Source organism: Ammodytes marinus (assembly GCF_949987685.1).
Source record: "Ammodytes marinus genome assembly, chromosome: 21".
NCBI classification, from domain to species: Eukaryota; Metazoa; Chordata; class Actinopteri; order Uranoscopiformes; family Ammodytidae; genus Ammodytes; species Ammodytes marinus.
The window spans coordinates 17,333,101-17,350,417 of NC_137225.1; the positions used below are offsets into that span (position 1 = coordinate 17,333,101).

The following is a 17,317-nucleotide window of genomic DNA, read 5'->3' on the forward strand; positions in this document are numbered from 1 at the left end:
AGGAAAAGATCCGATAAGAAAAGTTTGAGTACAAAAATCTTTATTTTCCATTTTTCCTGTCCCAATTATTGTCTTGCTAACCCTCAGATTACTGGGGCGACCTTTTCAAGTTTGGAAACCACTGATCTGAAGGGATGTCATCTAACCTCCAAAGAAACTGGAGTGTTCCTCCCATAATACGTATGCATATTCTCAAACCAGCAATGACTGCAATAATGTAAAAACTTTTTTTTGCTTTCATGAAATTGAATACCATTATCGAAAGAAATATACATAAATGTTGAGCATTCGATTGCAACATTTGGATGCAACTTAACAGTGATGAAGTTGACACGATTTGAGACCTTGTACAGATGAGCACCCACCAAGTTGTCTAAGAGGGCACACAGGAAAGGTCATGAGAACTTTTCGAAATAATTGATTTTAATTGAAAGATTTAAATTCTCATACATTATTGTTTTGTCAGGCAACATTGATTTATTCTCTTATTTTGAAAAGAAAAAGTAAAATCCATCCTTATTTTGTCCATTCTATGTATTTTTATCTTATCCAGCCATCAAGTGTATTGGTAAAGTCTACATATTTGTAATCATAGTAGTTCAGTTGTGTGTAGGAAGTGGTATAAAGGTGTGTTACCATATTTAGGCCCAGATCCTTGTAGAATTATTTTGTACCCTTACCGTTCACGTCTTGAAGCACTGGTCGCTGCCACAGAGGAGCAAATGTTGGCTGGGAAGGAACCATTGGGAAGGAACGCGTCACTGCCATTTGCAGAAACTCTCTTAGAAACGAGGGGGAGTTTTTGTTTTCCAGAATGCCAGACTGTTCGGTGTTTGCAAATGTCAACATTTGTAAAAGCCGTTGTTGAGCTGCAGCAGACTGAGGGCCCCCGGAGGGATTAGAGGAGGCTCTGTTTACCTGCTCTGAGGAATGCTGCCCTGCGCCCGACGCTTTTGTGATCTGTCAGGGACCCAAGGTCACGGAGCCGGCAGAGATGGGTGCGCTTTGTCCCTCTCCAAAGTTTCCACCTCGCAGTATCAACAACACAACACAATGTGGGCGACCTTGGAGAAGGAAATGGAATTCCTGCTCATGTTGCTACAGTGTTCAGACACTCAGGGTCCTGTGGCTCCTTTTTACCTTTTGATAACGCCTGGGGTGTGGGATGGGTTTGATCATTGTTGGAATTTTGATTGAAACATTATAATAGATTAATTCATTTGGTGTTTCATATATTTTTATATTCCCCTTCCTATTTTTGAATTTCTTCTCCCCACTACACAAGTGCATTGACTTAGTTTGATGCATCAAACGTAGCCTAGATGCTTAAAAACATTGAAATTGACCAGTTTGTTTTATCAGTCCATAGATCTGCCCACACGTAATGTTTTACTTAACCTATAAGTGGCAGCGTCTGCTCCTCTCTGCCAGTCACTTGGGTCAGTTTTCATATGCAAGTGTTTTACATCTTCTAGCAGTAGAATATTGTATAGCATATCCAGACACTGCCAAGCAGCACCTGCACTATCACGTTTAACCACATGGTGTCGCACTTGCACAAGCTATTACCATGGTTAACTGGCAGAACTTGATGCTGTAAAACAATTTGACCAAAGATATATATCCCTCTAATACCCCAGCAAGCCTCAAGAGGACAGAAAATACATCAATAATAGCTCACTATTTAGTGCTACATGCCATGACAGGAATATTGTAAGTCCCTGTGAAAATATCTGAGGATTATATAGCGATTTATTGAGGCATTTTATTAATATAACTGATTTAAGGCAATGTCTGCATTTCTTCTTCTTGGATCGGTTGAAGCAACATTCTGACCTCAACCAACACACACACTCACACTCGCTGAGAAGCACGTTTAGCGCCAACAAACACACTTGTGTTTAATTTGTCTGCAAAGTTAGAAGTTATTTGCGGAGGGCAAACCTCGTTAAATTTGACATGGGCTCTCAACATTTCGCAAGCACGCAAAAGGTAGTTCAAAGCGCAATATCTTCTCCTTTTAGTTGAAAAGCTATAGCAAACAGGGCGAAATAGTTTGCAAACTCTCCCAGCAGGTCAAGCTCATTCAAATACCATGTGACAAACAATGATGGTAATTATAACAGAAAATATATAATTAAGACCAAGGGGAAAATATCAACACAAGCCTTGTTGTGTTGTATGTTGCAATAACATTTTAAACACTTCATTAAGCCGGAAAATGCTGCATAATGTCGTTCAAACGTCCCCTCTTTGTAGTTTGTTCAGTGAAGCTCATTCAGACAAAGACATGTAACAACTGCAGGTTTGAAGATTTTCTTTATCTCATTTTGTAATAAACATATAAATAATAAACTCTAGACATTTGTTGAGGCATCGCCCTGTTATGAAAGTTAACTGGTATGGTCTGGCTATATAGACTATCCAAACTTTGCATCTGCCGCAGGTCATTTCTATAAAAACTATTTCCCTATTACAAAATATGAAAAGAAAAATACATTTTTTAGTACATTTACAGGAGTTACTTATTAATTTATTTAACGAAACTGTTTCAGTAGCCTACTACTTTAGCTGTTACTGAATTGTCAGAATCTGCATTTGATATTTTTTCTCAGAGGAAAACAGGAAAAAATAGAAACACAATAAAGAATAAAAAACAAAGCAGAGAATGCAGACACGAGGCAGAATATCTGTCCCTCTCCGACAACTTTAAACGAACAGTTTCCAAAATAATAGAATTCTTAATAAACCAAGCAGTACAAGAATTTCCAATACTTTCCCAACTACTGTATTTAAATTAAAATATATTCTCATATCTTACACTATTTCAAATAACGAAATGTGATTCGGTAGCGATCTGTCAAAATCTAATTTACAATTCTGTGTATAAAAATATAATTTATGGATCCCCGCGAAGTTTGTTCTCCCCAAAATATAACAGTCAGTTGCACATATATGCACATATGAACATTACAACCTGTCAAAGTTAGCTCCTTTCTACATGGTCTTCTTTCTCTTTGCGATATTTTTTCTCTTTTTAATTTTTTCTTCATTTTTTTCTCTTTTTTTCTTCTTTTTCTTTTTGCATTTGAGATATACAAAAATAGATTATGCACAATTTGCCGCTCACACACAGTTTTCAGAATCCATTTGTGTGACAGCAGCGAGTTCACATGAGAATAAATTATTCAAAGAGAAACTTTTTAAGGCTCCATTCATTCTTTGAAAGGGGACACATGGAAAAGTCACTGAAATAAATATCCCAACTCCGCTGGGTGGGGGGCCTTTGTCTTGTTTGTTTGTTCGTTTTTTCATTATTATTATTTTATGTTCTTAAATCTACTGTATAGTTCGTGTGTCCTACATTTTTTTAGTCTCATTCTGCTCCTGTAGTTAGAGGTTTCAACTTGGGTATACTGACATCCCAAGTGGATGGATCGAGTGCCTGTCCAAGAGCCATGTTCCTAATTGATAAAGGATCTTGGAGTACCAGTGCACTCCGTCGTTCTGCGCACTGACTTGACGCTGCTGGGAACTGAAAAGCGACGTGGACACCCAGTGGGCGAGCCTGACAGGTGCCAAGCTCCAGTGCGCCAGGTCGTGGTCTTCGATCACTGCGTAACAGGACGCAAGGACCCGGTCCACCACCAAGGTCCCCTGCACGGTCAGCGGTGCAAAGGAGCCTTCGTGCTCTTGCGTGTAAATCCGTTTTACGTTCGCGGTCTCCAGTCGACTTCTCACGCCGTCGAACACGAACACCTTTTGCCCAGGTTGGACTTGGCTGGCGAACACCGCCGACATCCGCTGCTCGTCCGTGGCGTTGTGTCCGCCGACAAAGAGGAGGTGCGCGGCGGTCAGGGTGATTTTCTGGCCCGAGTCGGTTTCGATTACGTAGTAGAGCCTCCTGGTCGTCGAGTCTCGGTCTATGAACATGATGAAGTCCGTGTAAATCGGCTTTCCTTCGTCGTCCGCAGCCAGGACCCTGTCGCCAGTTTGGAGGTCTTTGACCGCCTTCTTGGTGCCATCCTGAAGGGTTACAGTGGAGGAGCCTGGGAAGCAGCCGCCAGACTTTGCTGCCACTGAGTTTTCTGTTAAAATAGAAGATTTGATGTTAAAATAACATCTGCTTGTTTGTTTGTTTGTTTTTTTGCATCAAAAACTTAGTAATCAAATCTTCGACTGTGCAAAGACCCATTGTGGAACTGCAAACATTATTGAAAACAACTTCAAGACACATAGTGTCCCACAGCAGCTGTATTTAAAACTTTTACGCACTTTTCTGACTTCAAAATAAAGAAATCACAGGTGCTTTGAGCCATTGCAGCTCAGGACCAGCGCCCCATTAAAAAGCCCATTCAAGAACCTTCCTTTTTTTTCTTTTTTTTCTCGTATTTGTATTTTTCCTGCCTATACACACATCATGGTGGGCCATATGCATTTTGCATAATGATTCCTGTCTGCTCCTCCATGCCAAATGCGTATTGGCTTGGCCCACGGTGTCTGAGACGAGGAAAAAAAGCTGAAAGCCTTGGCTCATCTATTCTTAATTAAAAAACCCAATAAAGAGCAGGCATTGTTATTCTAAATCTGCTTGTGGATCGAGCAACTCGGTAAAGAACACTTACGCCTTTCCCAGCTACTCTTCCCATATTTACTCAGGTGCAGAAACCTCCATGTGACAATTCACACAAACAGGCGACTCACAACTACTATTTACCCAGTGGAGCCACTTTTCCAAGCCTCTCGAGTTGTAGATTTGAATTTAAATGAGGGCCCGGACTCTTAAATGCTTTCTGTTGTGCAACATCAATGTCCCCTCTTTCTACCACCTCTCCCTGCTTTGTTGTCAGCCTTGATGACAATAATTTTGGCCTTGGTGGAGCTCTTCACATACCAGTCTCTAGGATCACACTGTCCCCTGCACACAGAGAAGAGGGGGTTTCCTACTCCGAATCCGGGGGGCTTTTAATCTTCTTTTAAGATTCCAGAGCATGCAATAAGGTGACAACTGAAAACTAGATTTACCCCAAACCAATTCAACATTGTTCAGCCAAATCCTTTTGGTAAAGTCGCATGACCCCTAATGACACGCCGGCCTGGCCCATAATGTGATCTCAAAACGTGTGTGTTGAATGACAAGCAAGGGATTTATCAATAAAGTCTGAGCTGAGAAAAAAAGTGCAATGGTTCATCAATTGGCGGTGAAGAAATATATTTATATGCGCCGTAGTAGGTATCCTTTAGCTTAGCGAGGGGTAAGGGGTATTTAGCCACAAGAAAAATGAAAGTCAAAATGAGTGTCTCAAAAATAAAGAAAACAGTAGCAGTTTTTTTTCTGACGTTTTTCAATCATGATAAAATCCAAAATATTACTTAATTGCCTAAACACGTCATAACTTCCAACAGTTTGTTTTTGCTTTCACTGGTGTTTAAAAAAACACAGCACCAAACTATGTGCTTTTATAGGTCACACCGTGTGGCTCCCTGTTAAAAAATGTGGTCGTGATTCCCTCCAGGAGACAGTGTGGGGCGATATAAGATCAAGAAATAAGATGGCTGGGACGTGCCCACACATCACCAGCCATAGAAATATATTTCATAATGCAAAAGTCTTGTCGAAGTGAATGGAGGTTCTCAAACATTTGGTCTTTGCACTTGGGTCACCTCATCAGATAAACATCGAGTACACGTTCTTGTAATTAATCATTAATTAAATGGATCAGTTGTGTTTTATTGATGATTCGGGAAATTGATCGTGTTGCAAAATGTAAACGAATCAACAGATGTAAAGACTCATTGCAATTGCTTTTCGTTTAGTGTCTTGGAGACTTTTAATGTGTTTCCTAACTGAAATCCGTTTTTCTCTTTGGACTGTTGCATCAAAAGCATCCCCTTCGTTTATCTCTTCTTGGACCGTGAAACCTTCATTGCATCCAATCACCTTTTACTTTTCTCGTTCACACATGCAGCTGGAAATCTAATGTTGCATAGAACTCAAAGCAGAACTGCAAGCTTCCCTTATAGCCGCACCTGCTGTTCCAGATGATTACTATCGCACCTGATGGCAAATGGTGATAGATCTGGTTATTTTCTCCTATACAGCCCATCAGCCTCACAGTGCGCATGACAGATGGTTCTCTGTGTACAGTAAGGTGAGTTATGCCCCCCCCCCACCCTTCCCAGTCATCTTGTAGCCGCACGTACCTGCTTTGACAGAGCAGTGGATGTGGGCTTTGGATTCGTAATAGACCCAGTCGAACCCGGCTTCCACCGCCAGTCTGGACAGAGTGCCGTATTTGCTCTTGTCTCTATCCGAGGTGGTGATGTCCACGGCCCGGCCCTCGTAGTGGAGCGACTCCTCGAAGTGGTGTCCGTCCTCGTCCCAGCCCTCGGTGACCCGCAGCTTCACCCCGGGCCACTGGTTCATCACTGAGATAGCCAGAGAGTTCAGCTTGTCTTTACATCTCTGCGGGAATAGGAGAAATTGACCAATTATGTCACCTGTTGTGTGTTGTGTCAAAGCTTTGCATATACGCTTTCTGCGCTGCCCGAGAAGCGCATAGTGTGGGAAAAAGTCAATCTGGGGCAGCATTTGCCACTATAGCCTTTCTTAAATCGACGAAATTCCTGTTGCCAAGAGTGACCAGATATATCATCTTTTGGACAGAGAAATGCATCACACATGGTCGTCGTGTTTCCCATTTACCCACATTCTCCCATCTGCCTTGTTTGACTTAATCTCTCGTGCCCATTCAAGTGATACAGAATAAAAATCATATTTGGACTCACTGTGGCCTCGCCCTATCCGTCTCCATCCCCACCTGACGCACACCCCTCCCGAGTTCATCCCAGCCGAGGTGAATTCACTGGCAACGAGCTGTATCTTGTGAATCCTGAATTGTGCGCTTACATTTCTCAGTTTGAGCAGCAGCAGCGTCAGTGGGCACATCTCGGATAAGAAAGTTGCTGATGAAATATTGATAAGGCACTGCATTCGCTTCACTGGCCTATAACATATGGGTCTTTCGGTGTTTGGAAAGGTGCGAGGAGCAGCAGCATCCCTCTCCATCCAAAAGTGACTGCGTTTGAACGCAACATGCATACATTAGAAATTCATGAGTTTGTATTAGGCCACGGAAAGTGTCGAGTCCTTTTGTTGCGTTAAGCAGCTTGTTTGTTTTCTTTCAATCAATAATTGATATGCAGATGATATGAAGATGATCTTCAAGAGCAGCTGCTGCCTTAAAATATCTGGAGTTTGTCCTATAAATAAATCCAAACCCAGCCTCTCTGCGCTCTCAATGAAGATGCTTGGCCTTCTCCAAGACAACTATTCTCGACACTTAACCAATATGTCAAATAAAACATCACAAAGAGTCTTTTCAGTCCAACCGCGGAGGGAAACTTTCATTATTCCTCTCCTGCAAAGTCTTGGGAACGTGACATGCCTCCTTAAGTCGAGGTGTTTTGGCTGCTGACTGACAGACTTGTGAAATATCCAGGGAGGGTATGGGCGCACAGACAAGCGTCTATTTGTGTTACCCACTGTCCTTTTCCCCCCTCATGGACAGCCTGTGTGTCCTACAGCAAGAATGTTCACACAAACCTCCAAAAAAAGAAAAAGAAAAAAAAAACTCTATTACCAACAAAGAAAAAGGGGTTCCACATATATCAGTTGGTGTTTTATGAGGATATCACACTTGTAGAATGTGTTGAATAAAAAAAAAACGTCCCCAAAAAAACCTCCCATGCACAGTCTGAGTGGGATTGTCGGAGTCAAGAGCCGTAAAGCTTAACCTATTTATTAATTCATTAGGTCGTGTGCCGCAAATCAAGCCAAATTCTGCTCAGCCACCGTGAAGCCCAGCAGGGAGCCTAGACCGGCGCTTTGTGCTCGGGGTAAAGTTGTTCAACAGCCTCCCTCTTAATCTTTTCACAAATGATTTGGTTAGAGGAAACACTTATCAGCTACCTGTCAGTGCAAACAAGCCGCCAGCTCATCTCTTTCCCAACGCGTTTGCACTGTGGGCAGAGACTGCTGGCTCTCCAACAGTGCTACACTGTAAAAATACAAACCCAGGTTTAAAAGGCCATTCAAAAGACGTAAAAAGGTAATATTTGCCAGTCTGCATGACATGATTTGACAGGGGAAATCATAAATTTTTCTTGTCACAATGAACATCTTATTCTGCTATACAGGTTGAAGAACTATTGAAACAAATACAATTGTGAAACTGTTCTCCAAAAGAGAACATTCTCACTAATAGCAACCCAAACAATATTTTATGAATAAACATGAAGCAATAATGTGTGGATTGAGAGAGTAATGCTCCTGTTCATCTCAGTCCCGTCACTCCACAAAACACTAAATATAAATGTCTGTAAAACGCCTCAGTTGGCAGCTTTCCTGGAAGTAGCTGTTTCCTAATAGTTAAGGGAGTAGATGCTTGTTGGAGCGCTTATTCAAGTATTATAATCTTGGCTCGACCTCAGTGAAACGATGAATTCGTGTATTGCACACGCACGTAAGGGGAGCTACTGCTGGCACGTGCCTTGTCTCATGTATAAATGCAACATTTATTTTTCCAAAACGTATAAGATAACGAGAGAAGTCATATCCGTGCGTAAAACTCCGTGCGTAAAAAGCCATTAGGTTGATGCGTAAAGCCGTGCAACGGCGCAAAGACCGGACGGCACAGCGTAAATCCCCATGTGATCACGCTAATGCCTTTGGCAGAGTAGCCTTCAAAACACTTACACTATCCTTCTTTTGGATGTACATACCCCAATTTGATGGCTTTGCAATGTCATTTAGGATCAGGACAATGTCACCTGTTTTAACTTACTTTGGCCTCCCGCTGACCAAAGGTCATAAGTTCAAAATTAGTTTCAGGCCCAGCGAGGGGTGCCTAAAAAGCCCTTTAATGTACATGTCACACTTAGACCCTGTTGTTGCGTCTCCTGTAAACGCTCGTGTGTCGAGTGGAAAGCGGTGGATGAACCAAAAGCCGACTAATTCTTTCTATATATATGTTACAAAAAACTGCTTACCAACGTGCTATTTTTAGCTCACTAAACAGACAAACTTCAGCTAAAGATGTCACATTTCATATATGGGACTCCCACATAGTATGGTTTAAAACAGACCTGTAAACATACAGCAGATGGGGTGTTTTACTCAGATTGAAAGCCTCGTTGCCTTATGTTACTCAGCATTCTCAGCAATTAATAAAATAACCGTGAAATCGAACTGTCCCCCTTTATGCTGAAGACCCTGTAACCACGTTGAAGATCCGTGGGGGGTCCCTGAACCCCAGTTAGGGCATCACATCCACACGCGCCTGCAATTTCACGGTCCGTGTGTATGAAGAGCTATAGGTGTAGCACAGCGCAGATGTGGGGAGGGCTGAGAAGGGACGCCGAGGACCGCACGCACAGTGAATATTTCATCGGAGCTCGTGCTCATGCATGGTGCGAGGCACGGGTTCAGGGACTCCGGCGCGCGCCTTGCTTCATCGCCACCATCACCACCGGCATTTTATTATTACTGAGCCAATATCACCCAAGCGCTTTTAATAATTCACCAGCATCTGAGTGCTAAAAGTCATGCTGGAGAGACGCGGCATCCTTTAGCCTGGAACGGAATCAAGGCTTCATCTCTCCGATGTATTGTGAGCATAGTCTTATCTGAACAGAACAAGCTATGATATTTGATAACTCACTGCCTACAAGAGGATGGAGTATTAAAAAAAGAGAAAAAAATATGTCATCATCCATGCAAGTCAGTCACCATCACCCCTGTGCGACTTGCTCCTATAATCGACCGACTCCCACCCATTTGTGAAGTCCTGATAGTGTTCAGAACACTCCTGAAGAAATGTCACTGTTTTCATGCACTGATGCACACCATGCGAAAGGCTAAATTACAGCAGCCTGTGCGAGAAAATGTCTGAATGAGCCACGCCATGCCTGAATGAGCCCGGCAGTTTTAAGCGGTGCGCATCACCAGCTCTATGTATAGCTGGAATAAAGAAAATGCGCTTAAAACAAGCTGCAATGTTACGCTCAAATATGCAACAAACACTGTATGTGTTCACGAAATGTAAGGTAACACGAAGGTGCGCCTGTGATAACAGCAAATATAGCCTCACAAAGATACGAATATAGATATGAGGAAAGGGGCACATTAATATTTTAAATACACTGTCACAACCATGAAGGCCGAGTGTCCTGACTGTCCGCCTACACATCACATCTCCAGCTGGATTTCTACAAACCTGCAGCCTTAGAAAACTCCCATGCTGGCGCATAAAGCGCATCTGCTTTTACAGTGAAGTTAAAAGGCTCCGTGTGAAGAGTTCAGCAGCGGGTAAAACAGACTTCACTTAAGGTGCGCAATCGGTCTGACAAGGAGGTTGTTGCAGTGCGCAGTGATGGTGCGTTAGGAGACGGGCTTCAGGGGAAAAGGTTATTCTGTCTCCTTACCTGAGTCATTAGCCGGTCGGCACCAGTGTTCTCCTCATCCTTGAATATGATGTCTGTGTTATAATTGGGAGTCAGTTCTTTAAATCGCTCGGAGTTTCTTGTGATCTTGCCTTCGTATCTGCCGCTTGCCCCGAGGGTCTTCTCCGCCACGTTGGGGATGAACTGCTTGTACGCAAGAGGTGTCAGCTTCTTCGGGTGTCTTCTCCTGCCGTAGCCCCTGCCCGGTCCGCACCCCATCCCAGAGGACACCAAGGATAAGCAGATGAGACCGGCCAAAACGATTCTGGTCCAGAGCAGCATTTTTGTCCTTTAAAGATCTCAAGCAAGTCGCCGCTGCTATCTCTACCGTCTGCCTCTCCCGGCTCTTGCAATGTCCTTGTCTCCTCCTCTACTTCGCCGTCGCCTGGTCTCTACTGTGGCAGGTGCGGAAATGAACGCCTCAGACAAATGGTAATAACGGGGCACATCGAAGGAGGGTTTAAAAAAAAGTAGTGAGGGAATTAAAAGCCACGGGATCTCTAGTCGAGCTGCAGCCGCTTGTGTGAGACGACCGCTTTTACTGCTTTGTATTATAGCACCGATCTATAGCAGGGGAGGGATTTGATTGGCTCGCCTAGACAAACCCTCCTGATGTTATCCCACAAAAAAATCTTAAAAGATTTCTTCCACCTGAGGGTTAGCCTGTGTTGCAGGGAGGAGGGGCTGTTCCATGGGAAAACATCAATTATAAACCGCCTTTTTTTTTCTCAACCTCCTATTTTCCAGATTTCACAGGAGAGGCAGGACAGACAGGAGCACTTGCACAGCGCCGGGATAAAACCTGAAGCAGTGTAGTTAGGTGAAGTGATCTCAGTGTGTGTGTGCGGTAATTGAACTGCGTCTGGGAGAACTTTCCGCACATAATGCATTTCCCTGGAGAATACAACTGCTAGTGGAGCCGCACTGCGCACGTCTTTGCCGGATGATTTAGCTGTGACCCTGTATCCACCAAATTAAAGGAATAAACACAATGAAGAGTTTATTACCCTACAAAGTATAAGATGAATTGATTTAAATTCGAAATAGCTTCTTAAGTAGTTTCCTTGTCAAACAGCCGCGTATATATGTGAATATACGCACGAACATAAATTTGGAGACGTTTCGTACCATATAGGCTAATCATACCTTAAATAAATCTGAGCAAATATAACATTAATTGCCTTTAGCTTTGACACTACTCAAAATCTACCAAACTATTGTGAAACTGGAAAATATACGTGTACTAATGTATGAGCAGTGTGCGCCATTGTTGCGCCGACCTTTTTAAGCATCACAACATGCATTTTATTCTTTAAGTGATAACTTAAGCACGTTCAAATTCTTTGTCAAGGCCCATATATTTTTTTAATTACAGTACATATTTTCACATAATGATGCACTTCTCAAGAATCGTTTGTGGAACGATCCACTTACAGTACAACATAGATTATTCTTTATCAATGGCCAAGTTCTGATTGGAAACAGCCCATTTAGCTAGAACAAGGTTATGCATTAATCTGTTATGGGGACAGGAACACCCATAGGCTTTCCTACACACTTCCAAAGTCCAGTTCACTGGCAGATTAAGCCTGGGTAACCACTGTATTTACTTGCCATAGTAGTGTAATTTTCTCTTGTACTCTCTCCATAAACGGAGGGGGGTCTTGCATTCCTGGAAAGCAGTAACACACAGTATTGATTATCCAGTTGCTTGAATTTTAAAATGGCTTTTGTTTTAATCTGTAACCTCCCAGAGTTATTTAAACCACTTTCCAACATCAGTTATAGTTCTGTGTTTGTCTCTGAAGCCAATAATGAAATATTTTAGTGTTGGTGTTGATAAAATACTGCACAACACCATTACACACAAAACGCCCCTCTTATGTGCATTCAAAGCATATCAGCACATAAACAGTTATCTGAAAGGTTTCACAAAGTTATTTGTACGATAACAACAACCGTTGGAGTAATTACAGGAAGAGGGGATGTTTGGGGTAACTGTAGCTCTCATCACATTGACAGTGTGGCACAGGTGATCTGAAGTGAGGACAGATATGCCAGCCTTTGGTGAGGCTTCAGTCTCATTAAAGCTGTCTTTGGCTGAACTCCAGTCCGCTGGTGTTCGGCCTGTGCCAGGTTTGTGGCGCTGCAACCAGGACAGGTGAGAGTACCTGCCGCTCACTCAGACCGTGAACATCAAGTCTGGGCCAAAAGATGGCTGGTGTGTGTAACCCCGGCCAAGCTACTACCAATGATGGCTTTCGGTCTACATGTCACTGATTTACCTCTGTTTTCTGCAACATATCATAGAGATGTTCAAAACATCTATACCAGACAGGTTTCAGGAGTTGTTTTCTGAGGAGGTGCTGTTCAAACATAGAGCTTGACAGCAAGTTGTGGTGCCCTGAGGGACTCTGAATGCAATGTTTGGCCCCAGGTCAGAGTCTTGGTTCAGGTGTCACAGCTTTGAGATGAAAACCCAGCAAGCCACACAAATGCCTCAAAACCACAGAGACGGGGAGGAGGCTGGGTGACAGGGAGTCAACTGAGGCCTCACTGCTCAGATCCATAAAAGGATGGGAGTGTGACAATAAGAAGTCTTATTATTATTATTATTATTATTATTATTATTATTATTATTATTATTATTATTATTATTATTATTATTATTATTATTATTATTATTATTATTATTATTATTATTCAAACATTCAGGGGTACTTTGTACATGAACCCAGAGACAAAATGTGTTAAAGCTAAATTAAATAATGCAGAGACTGCGATGAATAATGCAGCCTAAAGAGCAAGGTGTGCTGATGTGACAGACAGGATTTGAACTTGAATTTGTCCCACAGAGGAAACCACCCATGTATCAGCACGACCTGGGGTAAATAGTATTTGCAAACATTACACTTCATTGTTTGGTTGTTGGCCTCCTCCAGTGCCAGATGGGTGGAGTTTTGCCACTAACGGCCATTGAAATCACAGCAGACAGTTTAGACAATTAATCAAAGTATTTAAGGTCAATTTAGTGTTAGACTTTTCATTTAGGACTTATCTTGATTCTGTCTAGAAACAAACTCAAACATCTTAAACCAAACACTCACAGTCCTTGCATTAAACCAAACACTCACAGTCCTTGCATTACCTGCATATTCTTCTTCTGTAGTTAAACAGGCTCCTGTTCAGAGTGTTTCATTGCCTATGGGCAATTTAGAGCTTGTACTTCAGCTCCAAAATAGAGATTTTCAGTTTGCCAAATTGGGTTTGAATGGATTGTATGAACCCCAACAGCTCAATCACAAAAAAAACACATGATCCTGCATTTAAAGTTAGAACAAGCTAACTAACTATGTTTTCATCTTAAAGCAACATTATCTCTTTTTCTTTTCTTTTTTGCAAACCTCTCTGTTGAAAAGAATCTAAACATCACAAAGCATGAATGACTTCCCATACAGTATGTGCATTGCTATATTACATATACTGTTACTCTTTCATTTGAATTGACGTTTCTGCATATTATGGAGGTGACACAGCAAAACAGAGGCTGATTCTATGAAACAACTCTGCAGGGATTGAGGGCATTACACAATTCATATTAAGAAGCCCATTGCATGTGATGCCTAATCCGGTGTGAGGCGTGAAAACGGCCAATGAGTCCTCAGTTTTTGGCTCCTTTTGTGTCTCATCGAAACCTGTAGCTCCCCCACTACAAAAAAACCCAAAACAAAACACAGAGCTAACATCCCCTCACGTCATTTCTAAAACTCTACCAAGTCTGAGACATCCACATCCGCTCTACACTCTTTATTTATAAAGCACCATCTTCAGCCTTGACATTCAGGGGAATTAAAAGATATGCTTCAAATCAGACTAAATCCACACCCATGTTTGATTTCTTGTGCCACAGCGAGATGCAACTAGAAGTGGTTGAGCGGAGTTTTACCAGTGTAAGTCCCCTCCAATTACTGCTCTAAAGCCTCCTCCTGTCTGAATGTTTTGTAACATTGTTAGACGGATTAGAACTACAGAATAATCACGCACAAACATATAAGTAGCGTCAGGCTTTCTGTGTTGTTTCCCTCGACTGCAAATAGGGTTTTATTTTTTTCAGGCCTAACAAAAAAGTTGGCCATACCGCAAAGACAATTGTGTTTTTCTCTTGCAGGTGGGGTCGCATTCAAACCTTTATCCTGTTCTGAACTTTTGACAAACAAAGTTTATAGCACGGACACATTGCCGGCTATGTGTGCTCTTTTTTGTCGGCACAAAAAGTTTGAACAGTCTTCCTCTCAATGGTTTATCTAAGCTGCACGCATTAAGCATTATGAAGAAACAAAGAGTCTGAATGATATTCAGCTGAACAGATTCAGGTGCCCTGAGGCTACTCTGTCAAGCACAATGGAAATTTCACAATACAGTATCTGGAATCACAGCCCTCAGCGTGCCCCAGAGTCTGTAAAGGCATTTTATTTGCACTCTCCAGCCGCTCCCAATACTTAAACATTAAACGCCAAGGCTAGACAGGCAAAACCACTTTGAACTGCAGTGCAGGTTGAACTCTGTGGGAGGGGAAGTAGGTGAGTGAGTGGTGAGCGGGGGGCTGATGTGTGTGTGTGTGTGTGTGTGTGTGTGTGTGTGTGTGTGTGTGTGTGTGTGTGTGTGTGTGTGTGTGTGTGTGTGTGTGTGTGTGTGTGTGTGTGTGTGTGTGCGTGTTGGTGTGTGTTTTGCGTGTTGGTGTGTGTGTGTGTTACTCCGCCAGGTGAGTCAGCGCTGGCCACCGCGCAACACCATCAACATCTTAGGCAAAGGTGACAGAGAAGGGAAGGGCTCAGGCTCATTGATATGTACATGTGTCGGAACAACTTGTTTCGTCTGCTTAGTACCAGACTTTTCTTTAATTTCTTTATAAAATAAAGGAGTAGATTATTTAAACTGTTTTCTATAATTAGTATCCATAACTGTACAGACAGTTTCTGAGGATAAGCTCTAAAGAATTTACATCTCAAAAGAATAGTACAACATGTTTGGAAATATGCTAATATGCTTTCTTGTCCTGAGCTAGATGAGAAGATTGGTACCTCCTAATATCCATACGCCAAATATGAACCGAGGGACCTATGGTGGTTAACTTAGCTTAGCATAAAGACTTTTTGTATTGTCGTCCCTGTGAGGTTGCCAAGTAACAAGTGTACACTCCACTGCTTCAGGGCAAGCAATAGTCCAGAATGTTATCCTCCTTAAGAAAAGGTGGTTGAGTGTTACAGATTACACAAACAAGATATATAGTGCAAAAATAAGTGTGATTTTAAGGTGCTGGATTTGCTTACCTTTTAACAGTACCACGCTAGCTGTTTGTGCTAAGCTAAGCTATTTGTCCCAGCTCCAGTTTTATATAAAAGGTGCAAGTATTTATTAAGTGCATGGTAAATACTGTATATTTTCATTTTAACGCTCAGCAAGGAAGTTCATTGGCATATTCCCAAAATGTAGAACCTTTCCTTTATAAATGAATTTGTCTGATATCGGGTCCTAGAATTTGTAATCGTTCTTTAATTTTATTGGTTTTATTTTCTGAACACCTTGCGTGGCTAAATTCAGTTTGCCTTTGTCCATAACAGTTCTCACAGTTTGTCAGGAGAAACAATAAAGAATTTACATCGCAACAAGTCGATTAGTCCTAAAACGTTAATATCGTGAAGGGATGTTAATTTGGAGGAGTGGGAAATGTTTGCTGCAAAGGCCAAAATACCCTTAGATTTAGTCGTAAGCATGAGTGCAGCTTCCAAAAATACTGGATCCTACACTTCGGTGAAGTTCTGTCGCGTCTTTTCGGCCCTCCAAGCCTGGTAAATGCCCTCTTCTTACTATCTTCATGCTCAATCTTATCTAATGCAGGCTTTCTGTGATAGTTGTTGTATTGAAAACACGTTGTTCAACAAGGTTACAGGAAACAGTTTAATCCAAACCACCAACAATGACTCAAAGACATAAGATTGTGAAACCGTCTACGACTGACTGATGTACCAATTCAATCACGTTGATGTAAGAATATCGGCTATGCAAATGTCTGCTTCAACACGATCTCTTCAGCATTCACTCTCATTAAAGTAAGGACACTGATTTCTATCTCTCTAATGAGCCCTGAGTGCTTTGAGTGTTTGCCATTTCACCCCGGGCTCCTGAAAATGGAGGTTTTAATTCCCAACTGACTACAATGGGGCGTAGGAACACAACAAACGGCAGGGAAAAGTTGGTCACACCCCGTTAGCAGGCTACTACACTACCCATGCCGACCACAGTAACCACCTGTGTGAGTGAGAGTCAATTATAATATGCTAACACGCTGCTCAGGCATTCCTCTACCTCAATCAGCTCTTTCTCATCTGCCTTGATGATTTCGTCAAAACATCCCGTCCGTCATAAAACTGACAGCCAGCTGTTTGTGTCACGTAATTTTTTCCTGCAGGGGCATCACATTTTCGTCTTTAACTTAAACCAACTTCAAGTTGATTTGCTGCCCAGTTTCCCATTTTTCAAAAAGAAAAAGTGCTGGCACACTTTGTGGTGTCACAGTTTGTGTTAAATCAAAGTGGATAGCGATCATTTCCTCAGCAACCTATATCCTTCCTGCTCTGTGCGTTCATTCAAACTTTACTAATCCAGGAAATTGCTGCCACTGATCAAAGTTATTGCCTGGAAGGAACAAGGATGCTGAGCAAAAGTGACACTGCCCCATATCTAATTATGAGTTGTGGCTTCGGATGGACACAGATCTTGTCAGCTGGATATTTGATCGCGTTTCAAAGTGAAA

The 17,317-nt window shown here is 42.2% G+C and overlaps 1 protein-coding gene across 1 annotated transcript; it reads right to left on the bottom strand.

The window, feature by feature from the left end:
- Positions 1–3,402: 3,402 nt before the first annotated feature.
- Positions 3,403–10,785, bottom strand: shha (sonic hedgehog signaling molecule a; the record flags this gene model as incomplete). Its single annotated transcript, XM_080050207.1, has 3 exons — positions 3,403–4,088; positions 6,205–6,466; positions 10,486–10,785. The coding sequence occupies 3 exons, from the start codon at positions 10,783–10,785 to the stop codon at positions 3,403–3,405; spliced, it is 1,248 nt and encodes a 415-aa protein (XP_079906333.1).
- Between the last annotated feature and the right edge of the window lie 6,532 nt (positions 10,786–17,317).